General features: G+C 38.2%; 1 protein-coding gene across 4 annotated transcripts in view; it reads left to right on the top strand.

The window, feature by feature from the left end:
- Nucleotides 1-1,541: 1,541 nt before the first annotated feature.
- il1rapl1a (interleukin 1 receptor accessory protein-like 1a) overlaps nucleotides 1,542-18,510 on the top strand; it is a 279,430-nt gene continuing 262,461 nt past the window's right edge. For 2 of the 4 annotated variants that reach the window (XM_067603960.1, XM_067603958.1), the window contains exons 1-2: nucleotides 1,544-1,724; nucleotides 7,917-8,024. In XM_067603960.1, coding sequence (XP_067460061.1) covers nucleotides 8,022-8,024 — 3 coding nt within the window. In that variant the 5' untranslated portion in view covers nucleotides 1,544-1,724; nucleotides 7,917-8,021. Of the gene's footprint in view, nucleotides 1,725-6,108; nucleotides 6,152-7,916; nucleotides 8,025-17,465; nucleotides 17,590-18,510 lie in introns of those variants that run through there. The other 2 variants (XM_067603961.1, XM_067603959.1) reach the window with 2 other exon arrangements.

Here is an 18,510-nt window from a genome sequence, read left to right as displayed (position 1 = left end):
CACGTTGAAAACATGCACAGGGTTTTACATGTCAATGGGACGCCACAAAGCCCCACAAAATGAGACTTTGTTCTCTCCACACCGAAATGTTAACACTAAAGAGTGGTGAATAGGTGTTACACTATATAGGCTACAGCTTATAAGATCATAGTTTAACTTAATCTTTGATGAGTAACACCGACTGTCAGCAGTGGTGGAAAGTAACTAAGTACATTTACTCAAGTATTGTACTTAAGTATTTCCATTTTATGCGACTTACATCTATTGCTATACATACAATTATTTTTTGCCACATTTATTTGCCACTTATAGTTACTTGTTACTTTTCATATTAAGATTTTACATAAAATAATATATTTTAATATTCCAACTGTAGTTTAAATTGTCTGCTCTTTTCTTTTTAAGCTTTTTCTTTTTGAGCTGCATTAGCGTGTGAATGATGCTATACGTGTATGTGTGTGTGTGTGTGTGTATAGATATATATATATATGTATTTAATTATTATGAAAACACGAGATACACTTGTATAATATGATGCAGTACTATCACTAGTAATCTACCCAAAGTATCTAAAATCGGCTCCTCATTGATGAATTACAACATTAAAATTTTCTTACATGTAATTGTTATTGATAAAAACCAACAAAATAATAATAAAAAAGCCAGTTTGCATAATGAGTAATTGAACTTCTGATACTTCAAGTACATTTTGCTGATAATACTTCCATATTTTTACTTAAGTAACATTTTGAATTCAGGACTTTTACTTAGTTGCTGAAGTATTTTTAGGCTACAGTACTTCTACCGAATACTTCTTCCACCACTGCCTGTAAATTGTCATGGCACTAACTATGACGTCAGCACTGTATTAAGTATTATTAGGTGTGCAACAATATTCAGAATCCATATGATTTTAAGATTTTGAGGTCACGATTTTATCTACGGTACTAAGTGGTCTAATCCTGAATTATATCTTCACTGTATGCTATACTAGCTCTATATACGTGTGTTCGGCCTGAGGAGTTTAGAATGCCACATTATTTCTGTGATAAATTTACTAGAGTCTGCCTCATGAGTTAAATGCAGGTGACAACGACAACAACCTCCGGGGCTGAAAAATGAAGCCAACACGGAAGTGCCAAAAACTACAATTATTCAAACGGCCACTTAAGGCTGGCTCCAAAAGCGAGTCAGTCCCATAGGCTGTAGCTCCATGGATGTATAATCCATACATGGCTCCCATGGCTCCCGGTCGGTCTGAAAAGTGAAGCCCAATGCTAAATGCCTCAAACCTGCATTCTTTCTAATGGCAAGCAGGGGGCGATTCCACTGGTTGCAAAAAGAAGTCCGATTGTATAGAAGTCCATGAGAAAATGACCCTACTTCTCACCTGATTTATTACCCAAGTAAACACTTTCCTAATGAGTCTATGGTCTAAATTGCTAGTTTTAAGTCTTCTTCAATACAGCATGATGTTCATTTTGTATATTATGGTCCCATTTAAAGTAAAATGCACGATAAAGCAGGGTATGCTTTAGGGCGTGGTTAAATTGTGATTGACAAGTCGCTACCACGGCGACAACATTGAACGCTCAACGTCGTAGGGGCACGGTGTGTTTTTCAGTCCATGAAAGTTAATTGTAACATTTTGGTCGCCTAAAAAGTCTCGTTCAGCGTTTGGTTACTAAAATACCCTCTAAGGAGTCGACTGTTCAGTTTTTCTGGTAAGTACATTTTGTTTGAATGGTTTTAAGCCCGTTTTTCTCTAGCGAAAATTAGCATTAGCATTATCGCAGTTAACCATAGACTGTAAATGCACCGTGCTAACCAAGCTAGCAGCTAGCGCTAGTCAGCTCCATCCTCTCGTCCACATATGGCCACTTGTCATCATTTGTGGCTCCAAAAATCCAAGATGTCGACGGTCAAAATGCAAACTCGAGGCTTCAAAACCAGTGGGTGAAGTCACGGTGGCAACCTCTATTGTTTTTTTTGTTTTGTTTTTTTACAGTATATGATTAAATGTAACTTTCCTTTTCCTTTTTTATACAACTCTGACTCACACACAAACATCTGCTAATGCTGCAAGTTTTGAAGAATATATTTTGTCTTCATCATGAGACAAGTAAAATCAGTCGAAATTGGATCAGTGATGGCAAAGCTGGTATGGTTGCTTGGAAAATACATATGAAAGTTAGTTTACAGATCTTGGGGAGTACGATATGTGAAAAAAGTTGTATAAAGCCTTTTGTTGCTCCAGAGGGAGCTATGCAAAATCTGATAAATCTGTTGTGACTGAAGACTAAAAGTTTTAAAATTAAAAAACATCTTGGGGTATGGAGTTTAAGTGAGGTTACTAATCACAAGAGAAGAGCTGGCTGCAGACAAGTTGGCGTATGTCAACCTCAATTGGCACCTGTTCATGATATCAATGGTCAGTAGTGTTCTGGTTTTTCTCTCTTTTTTGTTTTTGCATCCAAGAAGTAGACTTTAAAGACTGAAGCCAACAGGATTTCTTCTGCCTTTCTCACTGCCTTCTTCTCTTCTTCATCTCTCGTTTGTTTTAAATCCTTATTTAAGTCAAATATGATATTTTTCATGACTTATAGGTCTTGGTTTTGTACCCACTTAATTGGTACAGTTAGAAAGTCACAGATCAATAATCTTATATTTCTTGTGGGGAAAAAATTAACGTGTTTCAGCTAAAAGCCATCATTAACATTTAGCTGAATTGTATTCAAGATTTGGAGCTGTGTGCACTTCTACTTTTCAATATAGTGTAACAATACTGTAATCATACACCTTCAAGCAAGCAATCAAATGATCAAATGATGACATTATACCGCAACAAGCACAGTCTTGTTAATTATTAGCTACTTCAGAAAATCCTGTTGTGAGATACGTATGTAACAATGTAAAGCTTACCTCATCTGAACTCAGAATAAAATTTTCCCTAGCTAGTTTTACAAGTATCTCTTCAATGCCTGCTGAATCTGTGACTTAAATAAAAGATGTCTCTGTGGAGAGTTAAAACAAAATCCCTCAAGTCCCTCATGGTCAAATCCCTCACGGTCCTCTTCCATTATTTCAACATGCCTTTTTTCAAAATTCCACAACAGCCTGACTCCCCTCAGCATGGCTTTTTCAGCTTGAAACCAGCTTAATCATGTCATATGTTGGATGGATTTATGATTTGGTAACGTTATCATCAGACAACACAAGACGGTTGTCAAGTGAGATTTAAGAATACTGTGCATTGACAGCATGACATAATATCCTTCAAAATTGTGTTTAATCACCTTGAATGACAGCATCTCTATTTGCTTGATTTTCACGCACTTTAGTATTATGAACCACCAATCGGATATATCGGAGCTTTCAGAAAAGTCAGTTTCCTTGTTGTGATTACGATTTGGAAGTTTGCGTGGACGCTATTTACAACTCAGAATCTCGTAATTACGATAACTCCTACAGTATATGACATGAATGCAACAGATTTATATGAATTATTAGGTTACACTATTCGTGGTGAGTCTGGCAATGTTATACAAGTGTGATTCTTTGCTGGTGTTACCTGAACAATAATAATAATATGTATATCATCTGTTTTGAGCTACATGATTGCAAAAAGTCACAAGTTTTACTGGGGCTTAGACACACAAATCAATACCTCACAGAAAAAGCACAAGATAAACATATAGAGTGACTGTTAAAAAAACAACAGATCCATCTCATTCACTGAGAGCAGTGACCTATGCTAAATGCTTTGCCTGCCTCTATACAGTTTGTCTCCTGGTTTCAATTTTCCACTTCTTGCAAGCAAGCAGCTTTCAGTCTTCTTTGTTGTTTTACTGTCTGGGTCAGTTAGAAGCCCCACTGTGTTTCCCCACTGCATTTGATGTGGAAAGTAATGAGTACATGTTTTAGGAGAGAGCAATTTATGTTAGAGACCATTTCGATGCTGTACCATCTAGACGGGTGATTTCCCTTTTTGTCATGGTTACCTAGAAATGGCTTGTCACAAATTGTGCTGCATGCATTCAGCTCTCTCCTCCACACAAGGCATCATACCATAAAACAATTTTTCATAGATGAAAAAGCAATAAAGGCACAGTTCAGTTATGTTTGTTCATTTAATTAGATTCTAAATAAACGTCCTCCACAAGATATATTTATAGGTTATAAATCTCAAATGTTAACCTTTACAAATGACATGTACAATTATAGGATAAACCCCCATTATTAACACGATGTTTCCATAGAGGAAGAGACCAGTAACCTCAGTGTCTCTCTGTAGTATTACAAAACACTTCTTTGGCATCCTCTGTCATTATGGTTGGATTGGGTGATCTTATTTTCCAACACACAGAAGAAAGGAAAGAGAGGAGAAAAGGAGGAGGAGGAGGAGGACGTGTTTGGAATCGTGCCTTCTTTTCTGCAGCTGTAGCGGAGAGGAGGGACAGGTCCTCTGGGAGTAATTGCATGCTTTTTTGTGTTTCTTTCGGAATAACACATTTCTGGCTGGTAGAGGCTATGAGATTAAAGCTTTGCCACAAAAAAAAGAGAACTGACTGATTACTGGGGAAATTATAAAGGGTTCAGAATGGTTATGCTGTGTAACCCTCAAAATGGGGGAAGAAAAACAAATCAAGAAAGAGAAAGGAAGGATGCAGTCAACACATTGTGCTGAGGTCTGCCAACATGCAGGCAAGACAATGGACTCTAAATGGCAGCTTTGTATGTAATTAAGCATCATTCCTGTAAAATTCAGGCCTCCTCCTCATTTGTCATTCTCTCTGTTCATCATTTGACTGCATTTTAGGAACAATATGCTGTATAAAAACACAACCCTTTTCTGTAAAACTTGCAAAACTTGCAAAAAAATCTGCTTTTCCTGTGTTAATTAGCCAACCTGTATGTTAAAGAGAATGTGTACTTTAAAAAAGGCAAACCGCATAGAAGGTTAAAAATCATAAAATACTCATGAAATTATCTCAGATGAACATTTTTTTAAATTCTGTCTCAACTCCACAAAAAAGTGTTTTGCTCATTCCTTCACTTGGATGTTTGACCTTCACTGTGCAGAATGATTTATGTGCAGAGTTTTCAAACTCATCTGCAGAAGGTTGAAAGTTTCTCTGTGCTCACCTTAAATCTGAGTTTAACACGCATATGTACGAGCATGATTTGTGCCATCCCAACGAGTTTGGAGCCAATCATGGTCCAGTATGCAACTTGCACAAATGTGAAGCATCCAGTGCACAAACACAGAGAATGGACTTTTCAGTGAAGTAGGGACATCTTTTATCTAGAAGTTAAAACAAAATTGAATTAAGTGAAAAATATTAACATATTAATAGATTCTGGATTTTTCAAGGGAGAAGGAGTAGATATATTGAGAATTTTAACAAGGTAATTGAATTTTGTGTGGAAAAAACAAATTAGACACAGATTATTATTAAAAACTGAGTATTTTAGATATCTTTAAAAATGTCTGCAGGGGTCTTTTACTTTGGACAGAGTCAGGCTACCTGTTCCCCCCCGCCTCCAGTTTTTGTGCTAAGCTAAACTAATCGACTGCTGGCGGTGGCTTCATAATTAACAAACAGAGAGTGATATAGATCTTCACAACAAGACTGGAGTAAGCGTATTACCCTACATGTCGAACTCTTGCTTTAACATAAGTGTCTTTGCCTGAACCAAAGAGGAGACCTGCAGTTTATTAAGAAGACTGCTTGTGCATGCATAGGCTATGAAAATCCTACCCATTAAGACGTGAGCTTTACATTTATGTTTTAGTAACAGGAACACAGGAAAAGAATTTAAGATACACAGAGATCTACTTTAACACAACAAGAGTCTAAAAAGTTGTAAGAATGGTGGAAAAGAGTGAAAGAGAAGATGAACGTCATTGTAATTAAAGGCGGACAGCTGTCTCTTTTGGCCTCTGTGATTGCATACTGTGGAGCATTGGTGTTAATGTGTTTATTTTGTTGTAAGCAGCTGTTTCTCCACTTTTCTCCTTTTAATGATCACAAGATGTGTTATTTTTGGACGCCACCCTACTCTCTTTTACTGAGTGTTGTTTGTTTTCTTCTTCTGCTGAACACGAAGAAAGAGAGAACGGACACTGACTAATTACGGTTTGGAAAAAGTTCAGTGCTTGTTACAATACACCCACAAAGGCGTTTACTTCCTTCCAATTCCCATGCTTTGTGTTTCCACTGTGATAAAAGTAGTACCTGAGATCTGTACAGTGACTATTTTGAACTCCTCTCTTTTTTTTTTTTACTCATTGACAAAAACACGACTCAGTTTTTGTTCATTTGTTCTGCTGGCTTTGAGCAGCTCGGAGATAATCTGCTTTTTTCCAAACCAGCTAACCGATTACAGTTGTTTTTGGGACTTAGGTGACAACAAGAGAGAGGTTTTTTTGTCGTCTTGTCTTTGTTGTCTTGTTGTCAAGGGTTAAAGGATTAGTTAGTTGGCAGTAAATTATGCAGAAACCTTGTCTAATTAGTGGAGAAAAAATACAAACTATTCAAGGAGAATACAGTATTATATTATAATAAAGTATAATTTAACTACAATAAACTTTATAATTTTAATTAGGGCTGAAAAACAAAATGATGATTCAAATGAAATACAGTAACTGTCATGTTGGTATGCCAAAACTAGAACAGGTGGGTCTGTAAGATAGTCAGTGGTTTGACAGCGGGTATGTGACTAAGTGCAAATAAACAGGAAGTGACCTTGAGCTTTTCAAAACTTCGCCATACATAACTTCCAAGTTACAACTGTATTCATGAGCATCTGGCTTAGCCCGACCTGCACGGGATGTGCTGCATTCTAAACACTTGGCAAATATTAATTTGTTGTTGTTGCTTTCTGTCGTGTCTTTTGGTTTTCCAGACTATTTAATGAGTGTGTGTCTGTGTGCTTTGAGGTTAGAGAAGATGAAAGATCCAGATAATTAAACAAGTACACACATATTGGTTGAAATATTTCTAAAAAGCAAAAATCGAATATGGTCAGTATATTTGAACATACAGTATATACACATATTTAAATTTCCATATGTCAGTATATATTGTATAAGAGAAGAGTTCTGCCTGTAAGCATCAGTGTTTGTTCTCGTGTAGGCTACACGTGTCTGTAGCCACAGATGGGATTAACAAGTGAATGCCGTCCCATAGATGTGTCAGGGGGTTAGAGGTAAGACAGAAGGGCTTTTCAGAGCAGGCGTTGTTATGGCGTAGGTCCCAGTTACTGTCAACCTCACCAACTGTCCAACCACATGGGTCAGGCTGCACCTGATGGAAGTTTTAAGGCCACACGCAGCAAAGTGCTCTGAAGCTGAAATGGCAGTTTAGAGGTTACAACATGTTGTCCAATTGAGTCTTCAAATTATGTGCCAGCATTTCATAACAGTGAAGGGTCAATGTTACGTTTGACAGAGAGCTGTACTCCTTCTCAAACATCAGGCCAACACTCATGAGACGTTGCCATACAGTGCTTTTTCACTTCCCTGAACATTGCATATTTGCACTTGTGGCATAAGTACATTCTCTGTTTTTTATATACTGTTATTTATAATGTTTTATTTTGAATATTTTATATTATATTTTTTTATTAAATCCGTACGCCTTTTTAATCCTTGAATCCCAAGTGCAAGCCCAGACATCCTACACTGATCAAACTACTGCAGTAACATTTACAGGCATTATATGTATATGAGTTGATATGAATGCCAAATGAAAGTGAAAAATGTGGGTATGAATGTATCAGACACAAAGCTTTTCTACAGAATGAGAAGAGGAAGGAGAATAATGGTGCTGTGTGAACTTTCATGGTCATCAAGACTGACCTTTGTCCGTCATACATTTTAATGCCAAAATTATCTTTTTATTCTATCTCAGGCAGATGGGACTGAACATCAGCTGTGTGAGAGCCGATGATGCTGCAGACAGCCAAGACTCTACAGTGTGGGCAGAGAGACATGACATTTTGTCCCCTCTCTAATTATGGTAAGTGACCAGAGTGATTGTTGTTAACTGCAGAAGTGATGGCTTTAAAGAGCTGGGGGCCATCCACACAGCTGGGAGCTCAGAGACACATACATATTTTTGCCTCAACATGTACATCACTGAAGGGACACAGAGGCACAAAACAAGGTGAGGGGGGACTTCTGGGTGATGCTCCTGTCAGACAGGACCTTGCTGCCTGTGTTACATTACGTGACCCAGCAGAGGAAGGCCAGAACAATTGGAAAATAAACAAACACCTGTGTTGTTGGATAAATGAGATGAGACTGAAACTGCTCACGGGTTGGCTACTACTTCTGGAATGAAACTGTAGCAACTAATCCTCCAAATTAAACCACCACATAAATCGTTTATACCTTGCACTCCCGAATGACCCACTGCAGTGTAATTTGACCGCTTTCCAAAAGCCTTACCAGTCACTGTTAAAAAATAATTATGTTTTATGACACAACAACACTGTGGTTAAGGTCTAGTTATGTTTATGCACAAAAAGCACTTGGTTAGGTTTAGGGAAAGATCATAGTTTGGATTAAAATGATCTTTTGAAAATGGTTAGTACTTCCTCAAAGTTAAACAACCTTCATCATCATTACAACAGTAAACACCACGTTATGTTTTTTTTTTAAAAATGTCCCAGCTCATGATGGGAAGTTGGAAATGCGAAGGGAACTGTGGTTGAAACTGGAAGCTAACAATTGTCTCCTGCAGCCAAGTCCACTACATAGCCACCTACCCAACCTGCCTCCTCCTAAGAAGAAATTCAACTTATATTGACGTCATCTGAACTGTGTCACTTCCCTGAGTTATAATTACTAAGGCTGCTAGATGGCATCTTAACTATAGGTTGTTTTTGGCAACTGAATATACAACCTGTAGAGTCATTTTTCTTGGGTAGACGGGCTCGTAGAAGAAGGTTGATGAAATATTATTTTGAATCAAATTTTTTTACCCAAAATTTATACTCTCATCCCCAAATCTGAAAACACACAAGAAGGCTTTTGTGAAAATTGTGTAGAAGTGGCCAAAATATACAGTATTGAAAGTGACCCTGGAATCTCACACACACACACACACACACACACACACACACTATAAATCAATAAAATTTAAAACATCACATTTGTTCAGCAACTTGAAAATATTGTAAAATATCTTAAGTACAATAAAACACACACATACACCCACAATTCAGTCTCCTCCACAAGAGAAGTATCAAATTGTACTGAAAAATAAATGTTGCCCCAGAAGTAAAAACAGACTGAAATACTAACACTAGAAGTGCACTTCAGAAGCAAAAAAATCTGCAGAACTGCCTGTGCAAGCTCATTGTCAGGCTATCAGTAGCTATCAATAGCAATTGCCCGGGAACCTTGTGTGAATATTATTGAACTAAACTTAGGCTGAAAAAACCAAATGCCTCAAATGTCTGCCTCTATTGATTGTTAGTCGTTTGACATTTACACAAACCTGATTCCCTCCATTGTTACAGACCTTTGAATTCATGTTCTCTGTTGCTGAACTACTCACCCACAACTTTAGGCAGGATGGATTGGACATACTGTATCTGTTAAAGGGGCATTCCACTGATTTTACATATGAGGTCCTGTTCACACTTCATGGCAATACTAGTCATGAGTAATACTCACCTTGCGAAAATGTTGTTTACAGCTTTACTTTACTTCTGCTGTTGTTCTGGAGGGAGCTGTCTAAAGTCTTGACAAAATAACCCAGGTGATGTCATAAGGTAAATTTTCTTGGCTTGTGGACTACACATTTTTGAGATATTAAAAGATGTGGACATTTACCAAGCAGAGGAAGATAACTAGAGGTCTGGTCATCTTGGCCTCTGCCGCACTGATTTTGACCTGTCTTTTTTAATACTACAGAAGAACCCTTACAGACTTCCAAACCTTGTGGAATTGCTTGCTGAAGAACCCCTTTTAATGGTAGCCTGGTGCTATTTCAGCAGAATGAGTAAATGGATGGCTTGGTGATCACAATGATTATGCTTTCAGCATCACATTTCCTCCCTAAATACTGAACTCCGCTGTCCATCCTTAAAGAGGAAGCCAAGTATGGTAGCCTGGATTACATTACAGTATATATCAGTGCATAGATTAAAGGATAAGTTCTCATTTTTTAAGATCTCTCTTAAAACAAGACATGACATGCCCATGTGTACATTTAAAAAGTTAGTGGTTGCTGTAATCTATTATGGACAATTCGGTATGGACAATTCTTCCTGTCCATACCGGCTGCAAAGAAATTGATTCTTAAAGCAATTTCAATGTAAGTGATGAGGGACTAAATCTACAGTACAAAGTCCATCTACAGCCAAAGCTAGTATGAGGCCTCAGCAGTCTGAGTCTGAGTCATGAAGGTATCCTCCAAAGTTACTGTCTTTTTAGTAACAAATTTCAGCTTGATGTTACTGTCGCTCTGTCCTTGCCCAGACAGAAAACACTGTCCATGGAAGGACAAAGTAGGACAGACAAGTCATTTTGAAAGATAACCACTTGATGCGTCTATCTCAGACTGTTGAAGATTAATTAGCTTCAGCTGAACTTTAAAGAATACATTTTTGCACAGAAAGGACTATGATAATGTAATGATGTCCACGTACGTTAAAATCGGTTTAGGAAGCAATTCTTTGAGGCCAGTCTGGACTGCAGGAACAATCATAGTATTGCTTTAAGATGGACTCGAAAAAATATGAACCGATCCTTTAAGGCCGTTAAAAGAAACATTATAAATGAACTTTCCAAATTTTATTTTATTCAATAATAATTTTATTATTGTTTTTTGTCGTCTGTGTTTTTAAAAACAACTGTTATAAAAACAACAAAAATCTCATCTCTGTGCTACATCAACTGTCTCTTTTGAAACTTTAAGTATGTACATTTGAAAAACTTTTTCTGCTGTGATTTCTGTTTACTCTTGTCTAATATTGACCACATGGTGGATTACTGGACTTCAAGACCTTGAGGCACTGAACAAACAAAATAGTCAACAGTATTCACACCGCTGTTATTGTGCATATAAGATGCCGATATGAAACACAGCGTTTTCACTTGATGACTTTTCCTGTTCAAGAGGAGCACAGCCACAAGATATCATTGTCAGAGATAAAGCATCTCTATCATGGTGTGCAGTAGCAAAGCTGTTGTGTTTCAAGATGATTTATTTCCCCAGAAGCTGCATTTACACTGCGGCTGAAGTGAAAACAATGTGATGACTTTTAATAGCACCAGATTACGACAGGTAAACATAGTCAAATATCTCTCTTCTATTTGAAATGAGCCCAGTCAGCTATTTCACCCTAACTAGCCAGTGAGTGTCTAAAATTTTTGTGAATGCAAAAAACAGGATATTGATTACAAATATATTTAAGATGCTTAACCTGTGAATTTATTTGTGTAAAATCAGTTTGTATAGATTTATAAATAACCTAACATATTTTACAGATTCATCCAACTATCTTCTGTCTAATCTAGCTTGTTCAGTCACTTTAAAATATTTAAAACCTAGTAAGTACAATAAAATTTAAACTAACACACACACACGCAATAATATAACGTAATGGCAACACCCCTTAATTATTCATGAAATAAAAATATCCTCATAATTCCCTTCTCAAATGGACATCAATGCTTAATTACCAGTAATCATAATCACATAAAAATGTACATGCTAATGTTTTTACGGCTGCCCCTTTTTCCTGCCCTGATACGATATTATATACTTTATGTAAATATGAATGCTTGAGCTCAGTGAGATATCACACATGGGGATGATAAGACGGGAAAAGAAGGAATGAGGAGAATGCAGGAGAGGAGCAGAGAGAGGGGAGGGAGAGAGGAGGGAGATTGAGTTTGACTTGGAGCAGTAAGAGGGTAAGTCAGGATGTCCCGGAGGTCATGAATAAAAGACGAAAAGAATAATTTTGGCGTTCCTCAGCTTGGTACAGAACGTCACAGTGTGGATATCAAAGAGATTAGTAACACTGAATCACATCTCTCTCCTTTTCACTCTTTCTTTTTTTGTTGTTTCGTCTTTCTCTTTCTTTATACACATATCTCTCTCTGTCCTTGAGAGCCACACACACTGTATATTGTTCCATGAGACCACATACACACACTGAACATTAATATGATTGTCTTGTAGGTGCAGTCACCACTGGGAATTTGCATGGTGCAAATTAGGTTGGATCTCATCCTTAGAGAAGCTATTAGCCCCTCACTACCACCCTCTGCAACTGAGTGTGTGTGTGTGTGTGTGTGTGTGTGTCTGTGTGTGTGTGTGTGTGTGTGTGTGTGTGTAATGATGTCAAGCAATCTTGGCTTCACCAGTACATCATGTTCACCTCATCAGCAAAGAAAACACTGACTCATATACACACAAATGAACTATCTTCCTTTACAAAGACAAAATGCGGGCATGAACAACATTATTAGAGCTTTTTGTGTTGTTGCCCCGTATTCATGTAGAATAAACACTAGTGCTTTGCTTTACACTTTGTTCTATAATGCAGTGTGGGGAATTGTAGGAGAAAAGAGGGAATCCTTTATACAACAGCAATTCATTTTCTGATCTAGTTGGAGATAGTGACTGCGGGGGACCACGTTGTGGTTTCTAAAAAGGCGTTCGTAAGAGGAAGATTTGTCTTGTCACTGTTCTCTGCAGGTCCTCGCAGCTTATTACCATTTTACAATCAGCTCTTGAGCAGCTGTTTCCATTGATAACAAATTGATGTATTTGACTGTAATTTCACCTTAACACATGCAGACATATACTGATGCATAACTACTACGCTGATTCAGAGAGACAGTTATCTAGTCCCCACTTTACCAGTGTAAATATTCCATGAATGTTATCGGAAACCTCTACATTGAAATGTTGGGTGTCATGCAATATTTTTCCACATCAACTGCTTTTGGGAGGACAATTTTTACAAGTAGCTACACAAAAGATTTTATTATTCTGCTGTTCTGCTCTTGGCAGCGATAAAAATAGGAAAAGCACACAGCCAGCAGAATCTAACGAGAGGTAGTCCTACATCTAGAGTGTATTCAGAATAATTGAGACACCAGCTTCAAGCTTCCCCATGTGATAGAAGTTGTGTCGTATTTTTTTGTCTGATATGTATTTATAACTCCTACAAATCATTAATTACTTGATATGACCTCAGATAACACTTGAAGATCTTCTTTAAATAGTTCAAAGACTGTACCTCCGTCAAAAAAGAATGCATTATAGGACTAAGCTAATCATAGAGAATTGTCATGTTAGCAAATGTTTAGAAATTACCTTGAATATAGACATGACTTGTCAATATCTTAATGGAGGTTGAGAAATGGTAAAACAAAATGCACAGAGAACTGGTTTGATATTGTCCTAAATAGAGACAGAATTGAAGAGTGAGTTGCTTTGTATAGCAGTATTGATGCTGCTATACAAAGCTGCAAGTTCAGCATTCAATACCATTAAAATAAAGGAAACCTTGTTTGTAAAGTCAAAATTTGTCAACCCAGTACTGAAGTTTAACACTCTTTTACACAAAGTGTATTCCTCTGATTCATTTCTTGCAGGGGATTTTGTGTTTTTAATTTAATTATATTTTAAGAGCCGGCATCACTTTGTGCAATGCCTGATATCATATTTTGTTTCAAGCCTAATTTGAAACTACTTCCTCCCTCCTTTGGTATAATAGAAGGTCTTTATGGATGATAGAAGATACCGTGCTGCTGCACTGGCAAACTGTAGCTAATAATCATCATCATTGTCAAGGAGGCTTGAATGGAAAGACGGAGGCTTGGCAAAGACGGTGGAGAAAATGATTTTAGGGAACTGAGTTGGCGTTATTTCCCCTCAGCCACAGTGGAACAGCTCATTCACATTGCCACCAGTAGATGGAGCTGAGATCCTCTCAATGCTGCAGGGTCAGCTCTGCAGAATGTGTACATTTGTACATTTATGTGTGTTGCATGTGTGTGATTAGGAACATTGATGTTTTTTTAAAGGTATGTTTAAGGGGGTATCAGTACCTGTGTGTTGTCTGTATCTTTGTGTCGATTTTCTCAGTCTCTCAGTGTAGTCACTTGCAAGGGTGCAGAAGTTTCCCTCTCTAAGCTGTTTACTTTTGTTGAAGGTCAGGGTAGGACAGGACCTAATGTTCAGAGACAGACTTCTGAAAGCAGTGTCTATTCAGGCCCATGCGGTGAACTGGCACTTCAGACGCTGGGTTTGGGGGCTGAGTTAGGGGGTTCGTTCTGCACAGTGGGACCAGTGTTGGCTTTTGTGACAGGGTAAGCATGTCTCTCTTTTCTTTTTTGCAATTGCCTCACACTCTATCTTCCCCTCTCACGCTTGCCCCAGTGTCTCCTCTCCCCTCTCTGTGTCCCTCTTAAGTTTGCCTATCAGCCCTCTGGCCCTTAGGAGCATCTGTGCCCCTCCTCATTCAACATATGTCCCATGCCTTTAGGCCTAACCCCCAACACTGGAGCCAATCACTTATTCATCATGAACATGAATTAACAATCATCTATTTTCCATCCCACCAACAACCTGATGGTTAATTTCACTCCTGACCTGCTTCTGGTTTTGGCGGGGTTGCTTGTACATCACGCAAACACACAGACGGCGCAAGTGGGAACCTCTCGAAAGGAATTATCAACAGGCAACAGTCAGCATAGACAATGCACTGGTCTGTGCAAGTACAACATGGAAGAATACCGTTGCATGATAGTAAGATGTACAAGTATCTACAAGAAGATTAACTAATTGGTTAAATGGTTTGAACATAAACCAAAAAAAAGAGGGTATGGTGTGGTGGCGTTAAAATGTGGCCATAGAGTAGCAATATAAAGAGGAAGGAATGAGACATACACAGAGGAAGAAAGCAAAATAAACAGACTGGATAAAAGCTGTGGTTAAATTTGTATTATTATGTGTACACTACCCAAAGAATGCTTTCTTCATCCATTTGATTCCATCTCCATCTTCAATGTTTTATGAATCATCAAAAGGTGCAGCAACCAGGAGGAGTTTCATGTGTCCCACATGTGCATTAGAATAAATGGGAGCCTGTACGCTGGAAAACTGTGGTAATGGTAATTGGCTGAAAGCCCTCCTTGGTGTTGCAGTGATTTTACTTGCAACTGCAACACGTTGCCAGTAGGAAGTAATTGCTCATTTGGAGGAAGGTAAGATCCTCGTTACTGCCATCAGTCCCTTGCTGTTGCTGCAGCAGAGAATACTCTGTGTGTGTTTGTATCTACTTGTACGGGGGATAAGAGTGAGCTAGTGCTGAGATGTCGTTACTATCTGACTACACCTGTCCTGATACATGATGTTTGTAAGTGGCTGAATAAAGGGAGTGTCTGTCTTTCCAAATGACAGTTCAAGGACAAGGTTCAAAGCATTACCAGGTGTCAGTCAAGCTCTTTGAAGCCTCTTCTCTCACCCCTCTCAAAGGGTAGACAGAGGAGAATAGGAGGAGCTATCTAGAGAAACGGGTTGCCATGCATCGAGTACTGTTTACCTTGCTGGGACTTAAACTGCTTCCAGCTATAAGAGGAGCTGCTCCCTTGATGTGAACCAACTTCATAGCCTCTCTCCATACTATCCTCCATACGTTCACTCCGTCGCCCTGCATTGTACTATTTAACCTCTCCAAACAACCCCCTCTTCCTTCCAGCACCCTTAAAACACTTCACACACCTACATCACAGTATTTTAAGGGATAGGGTAGTGGTGCCTAGAGCCACATTAGCATGGCAAACTCAGCGTGACAGCAGTTTTGCTACAGTGCTGTTATGATGGAGTGAATATGCTCGCAGTTTGGGCTGCTCTGGGGGAAAGCGGTTCCCTCCAAAGTGTGTTATCATGTAGCCCCGAGTGGAGCTGGAGGGAAGGAGTGGGGAGGGGGTTGTAAGATTGGGAGAAGGGTGGGGATGGGAAAGTGGAAAGAGACTGGAGGTGAGCTGAATTCAAGTTCAAAGCTGTGGAACGTGACTGTGAGCCGAGAGTGAGCTGCGGGAGGAACTGTGATGCAGGGAGTTTGGATGTGGTGTGTGCTGGAATGAATGGACCTTGGCGGGTTGACAGTCACTCCACACACGAGTTTGAGTGAAAGAGGAGGCGACAGTGCTGGGCTTATTGAAAAAGACAAGGAGAACACTGCAATCAGCTCTTCCCCTCCTGTGAGGAGGGAGTGCAAAATCACATGAACAGTACACAGAACGCTGCCTCTGCAGCGCACACAAAGCCTGCGTGAGACACATAATGCCTTTCATAATATATCATTGAAATTTACCACTGTTATGAAACAGCTATGTGCCATCAAACACACACTATTAAACAACAGTAGCAGTAGCAGACTGTATAAAAGATGAAAAAATTAAAATTGTAAAGGCTTACACAGCATAATTGAAATTAATGGTGTTCCTGTTTTGTGTGGGTTTTTTTTTTTTTTTTGCCATTTTAACATTTCCTAGAAGAAACAAAATTCAAAATTTGATTTCATCCTTAGAAGAGCTACTACCTGTAAGAACTGAAATAATAATGATAATAATAATACTTTTATCATTATTCCCACTATAGACACTCGTTCCTTATGTTGGACTGAATTTCCATATTTGATATTTTCCTTCTGAAGTACAGCAGCTTCAGAGATTCAACCAGTAAAATTCTGTTTGTGTCTGAGCCTGTGATCTCTTTATACCAGCAGAAACCAAAGGAATTTTTTTTTTGATTTTTTGCTTCCTGAAGGCATAGACATGCATATACAAAACACACACAATTCATTTTAACAATAGTTGTTAAAATTAATTTTGTGTGCTTTGTATATATATGTTAAATTTATTCTCAACAGGGGGTGGGTTGGGATGCTCTTTTTGCATCTCCAGTGTGTGATTTATACTGATAAACTGGGTGTAATTTGCCTTAAAAGTTTATCTACCATGTTTCTATGTCTGTACTGTAATCGCCACCTAAAATAACTTCTTTTGTTTCCTTGATTAAACTGTAGTTGCCTTTTTGCTCATACAGGAGATTTACAAGAGATTATAAGAAATCTACTAAAGGGCAGTTTATAATGTGTTAACTTTGGCCATTATTGCCACTGGCTTATTAACCAGTCCCATTTACTCAGTCGTCCAGTCCTTAAATAACAACATTTTCTCCCCCAGTTTACTGATAGCATTCATTTAGTTTTCTCATCATTCTGCTCTGTAATGATTTTGGAGAAGTGTGGGAAAGGAAAATTACATCTTTTCACAGATGAGATAAGAGGAAGGAGACATGTCCGATAAACTGTCTAATCAATTTCAGCAATTAAATGCAGTTGCAGCCTGTAGAAGATATTTATTAATTTACAAATACAGCTATAGCACAGCTGCAGTCTTTTTTTCCTCTTGATTATAGCAACAAGCCAAGAGCCAGGTGTTCATTCTGGCAGGGAACAGAAGGACAAGTCTTCACAGCAATAGAGAACAATTATCAGCACCTCCACTCAACTTCAAAGTTCTCTCAACATCATTAAAAGCAGGTACGGCAACCTGTATCGAATATTATGCAGCTGAAGTCTTTATCGGATGGAGATGAGCCTTATTTAATCTACAAATTCAGTAAAAACTACATTCAGTTCTGGTAGTTTAATAGTAGATTAGATTGATTTGGAGGAAAAGGATGTCAAACAGGGTTTTGTACTAATCAGATAAACACAGTCAGACTGGTCGGTTATGGCTTTGATGCTGAGGCTTAGTTTTTTGATTGGCACTTTGCCCATTCACTTCATTTAAAACAGAGGTGATGCCTCACCCCCACTGACCAGTATTTCCATGACAGTACACAATGAACGTCCTGCTGATCCTGGAGGGTTCACTCAGCGTGCATCTGAAATCACTCACTTTTCACATAGTGTGCTATTAAGTGTAGCCACTATTTCATAGTTGCCTGATTCTCTAGTGATAATTATAATATGGTCTTTAGTGTCACAATGAAATGGAAAAAGTAATGAACATGTGGCATTTACTCACCACATTGCAACATGTTATGCATTATACATGATCTGAATAGTGTGGTATTGTTTGTTGGCAGCACAGAGAGGTTGATACACAACAGAGTTTTCTACATAGGTGTCATACACAAACTTCTTGTTCATTTATTCACCTGATGACATATTTCTGTTCTCTTTTAGGGTACAATATACAAGCATGGCTTGTGTGTGGATGTAAAAAAAGCTACAATTATGATGGTGGTATCTCAGTTGCAAACCCATGCTGTAGGATTCTACTATTTAACCATTTTGCCAAGAAATGTTACATATCTGTAAAACCTGTCACCTGTTCACAATATAGTAATCAAAATTCCATTGAAATAAAACTTAAGATTTTATAATGTTAAACTTTTCAATGAAATTTAGTCCAGTCTGAATAGATGGCTAGACGTCAACTGCAAATCACCAAAA

Source organism: Thunnus thynnus, chromosome 11, assembly GCF_963924715.1.
Source record: "Thunnus thynnus chromosome 11, fThuThy2.1, whole genome shotgun sequence".
In the NCBI taxonomy this organism is placed as follows: domain Eukaryota; kingdom Metazoa; phylum Chordata; class Actinopteri; order Scombriformes; family Scombridae; genus Thunnus; species Thunnus thynnus.
This window is presented reverse-complemented; position numbering and strand designations above follow the sequence as displayed.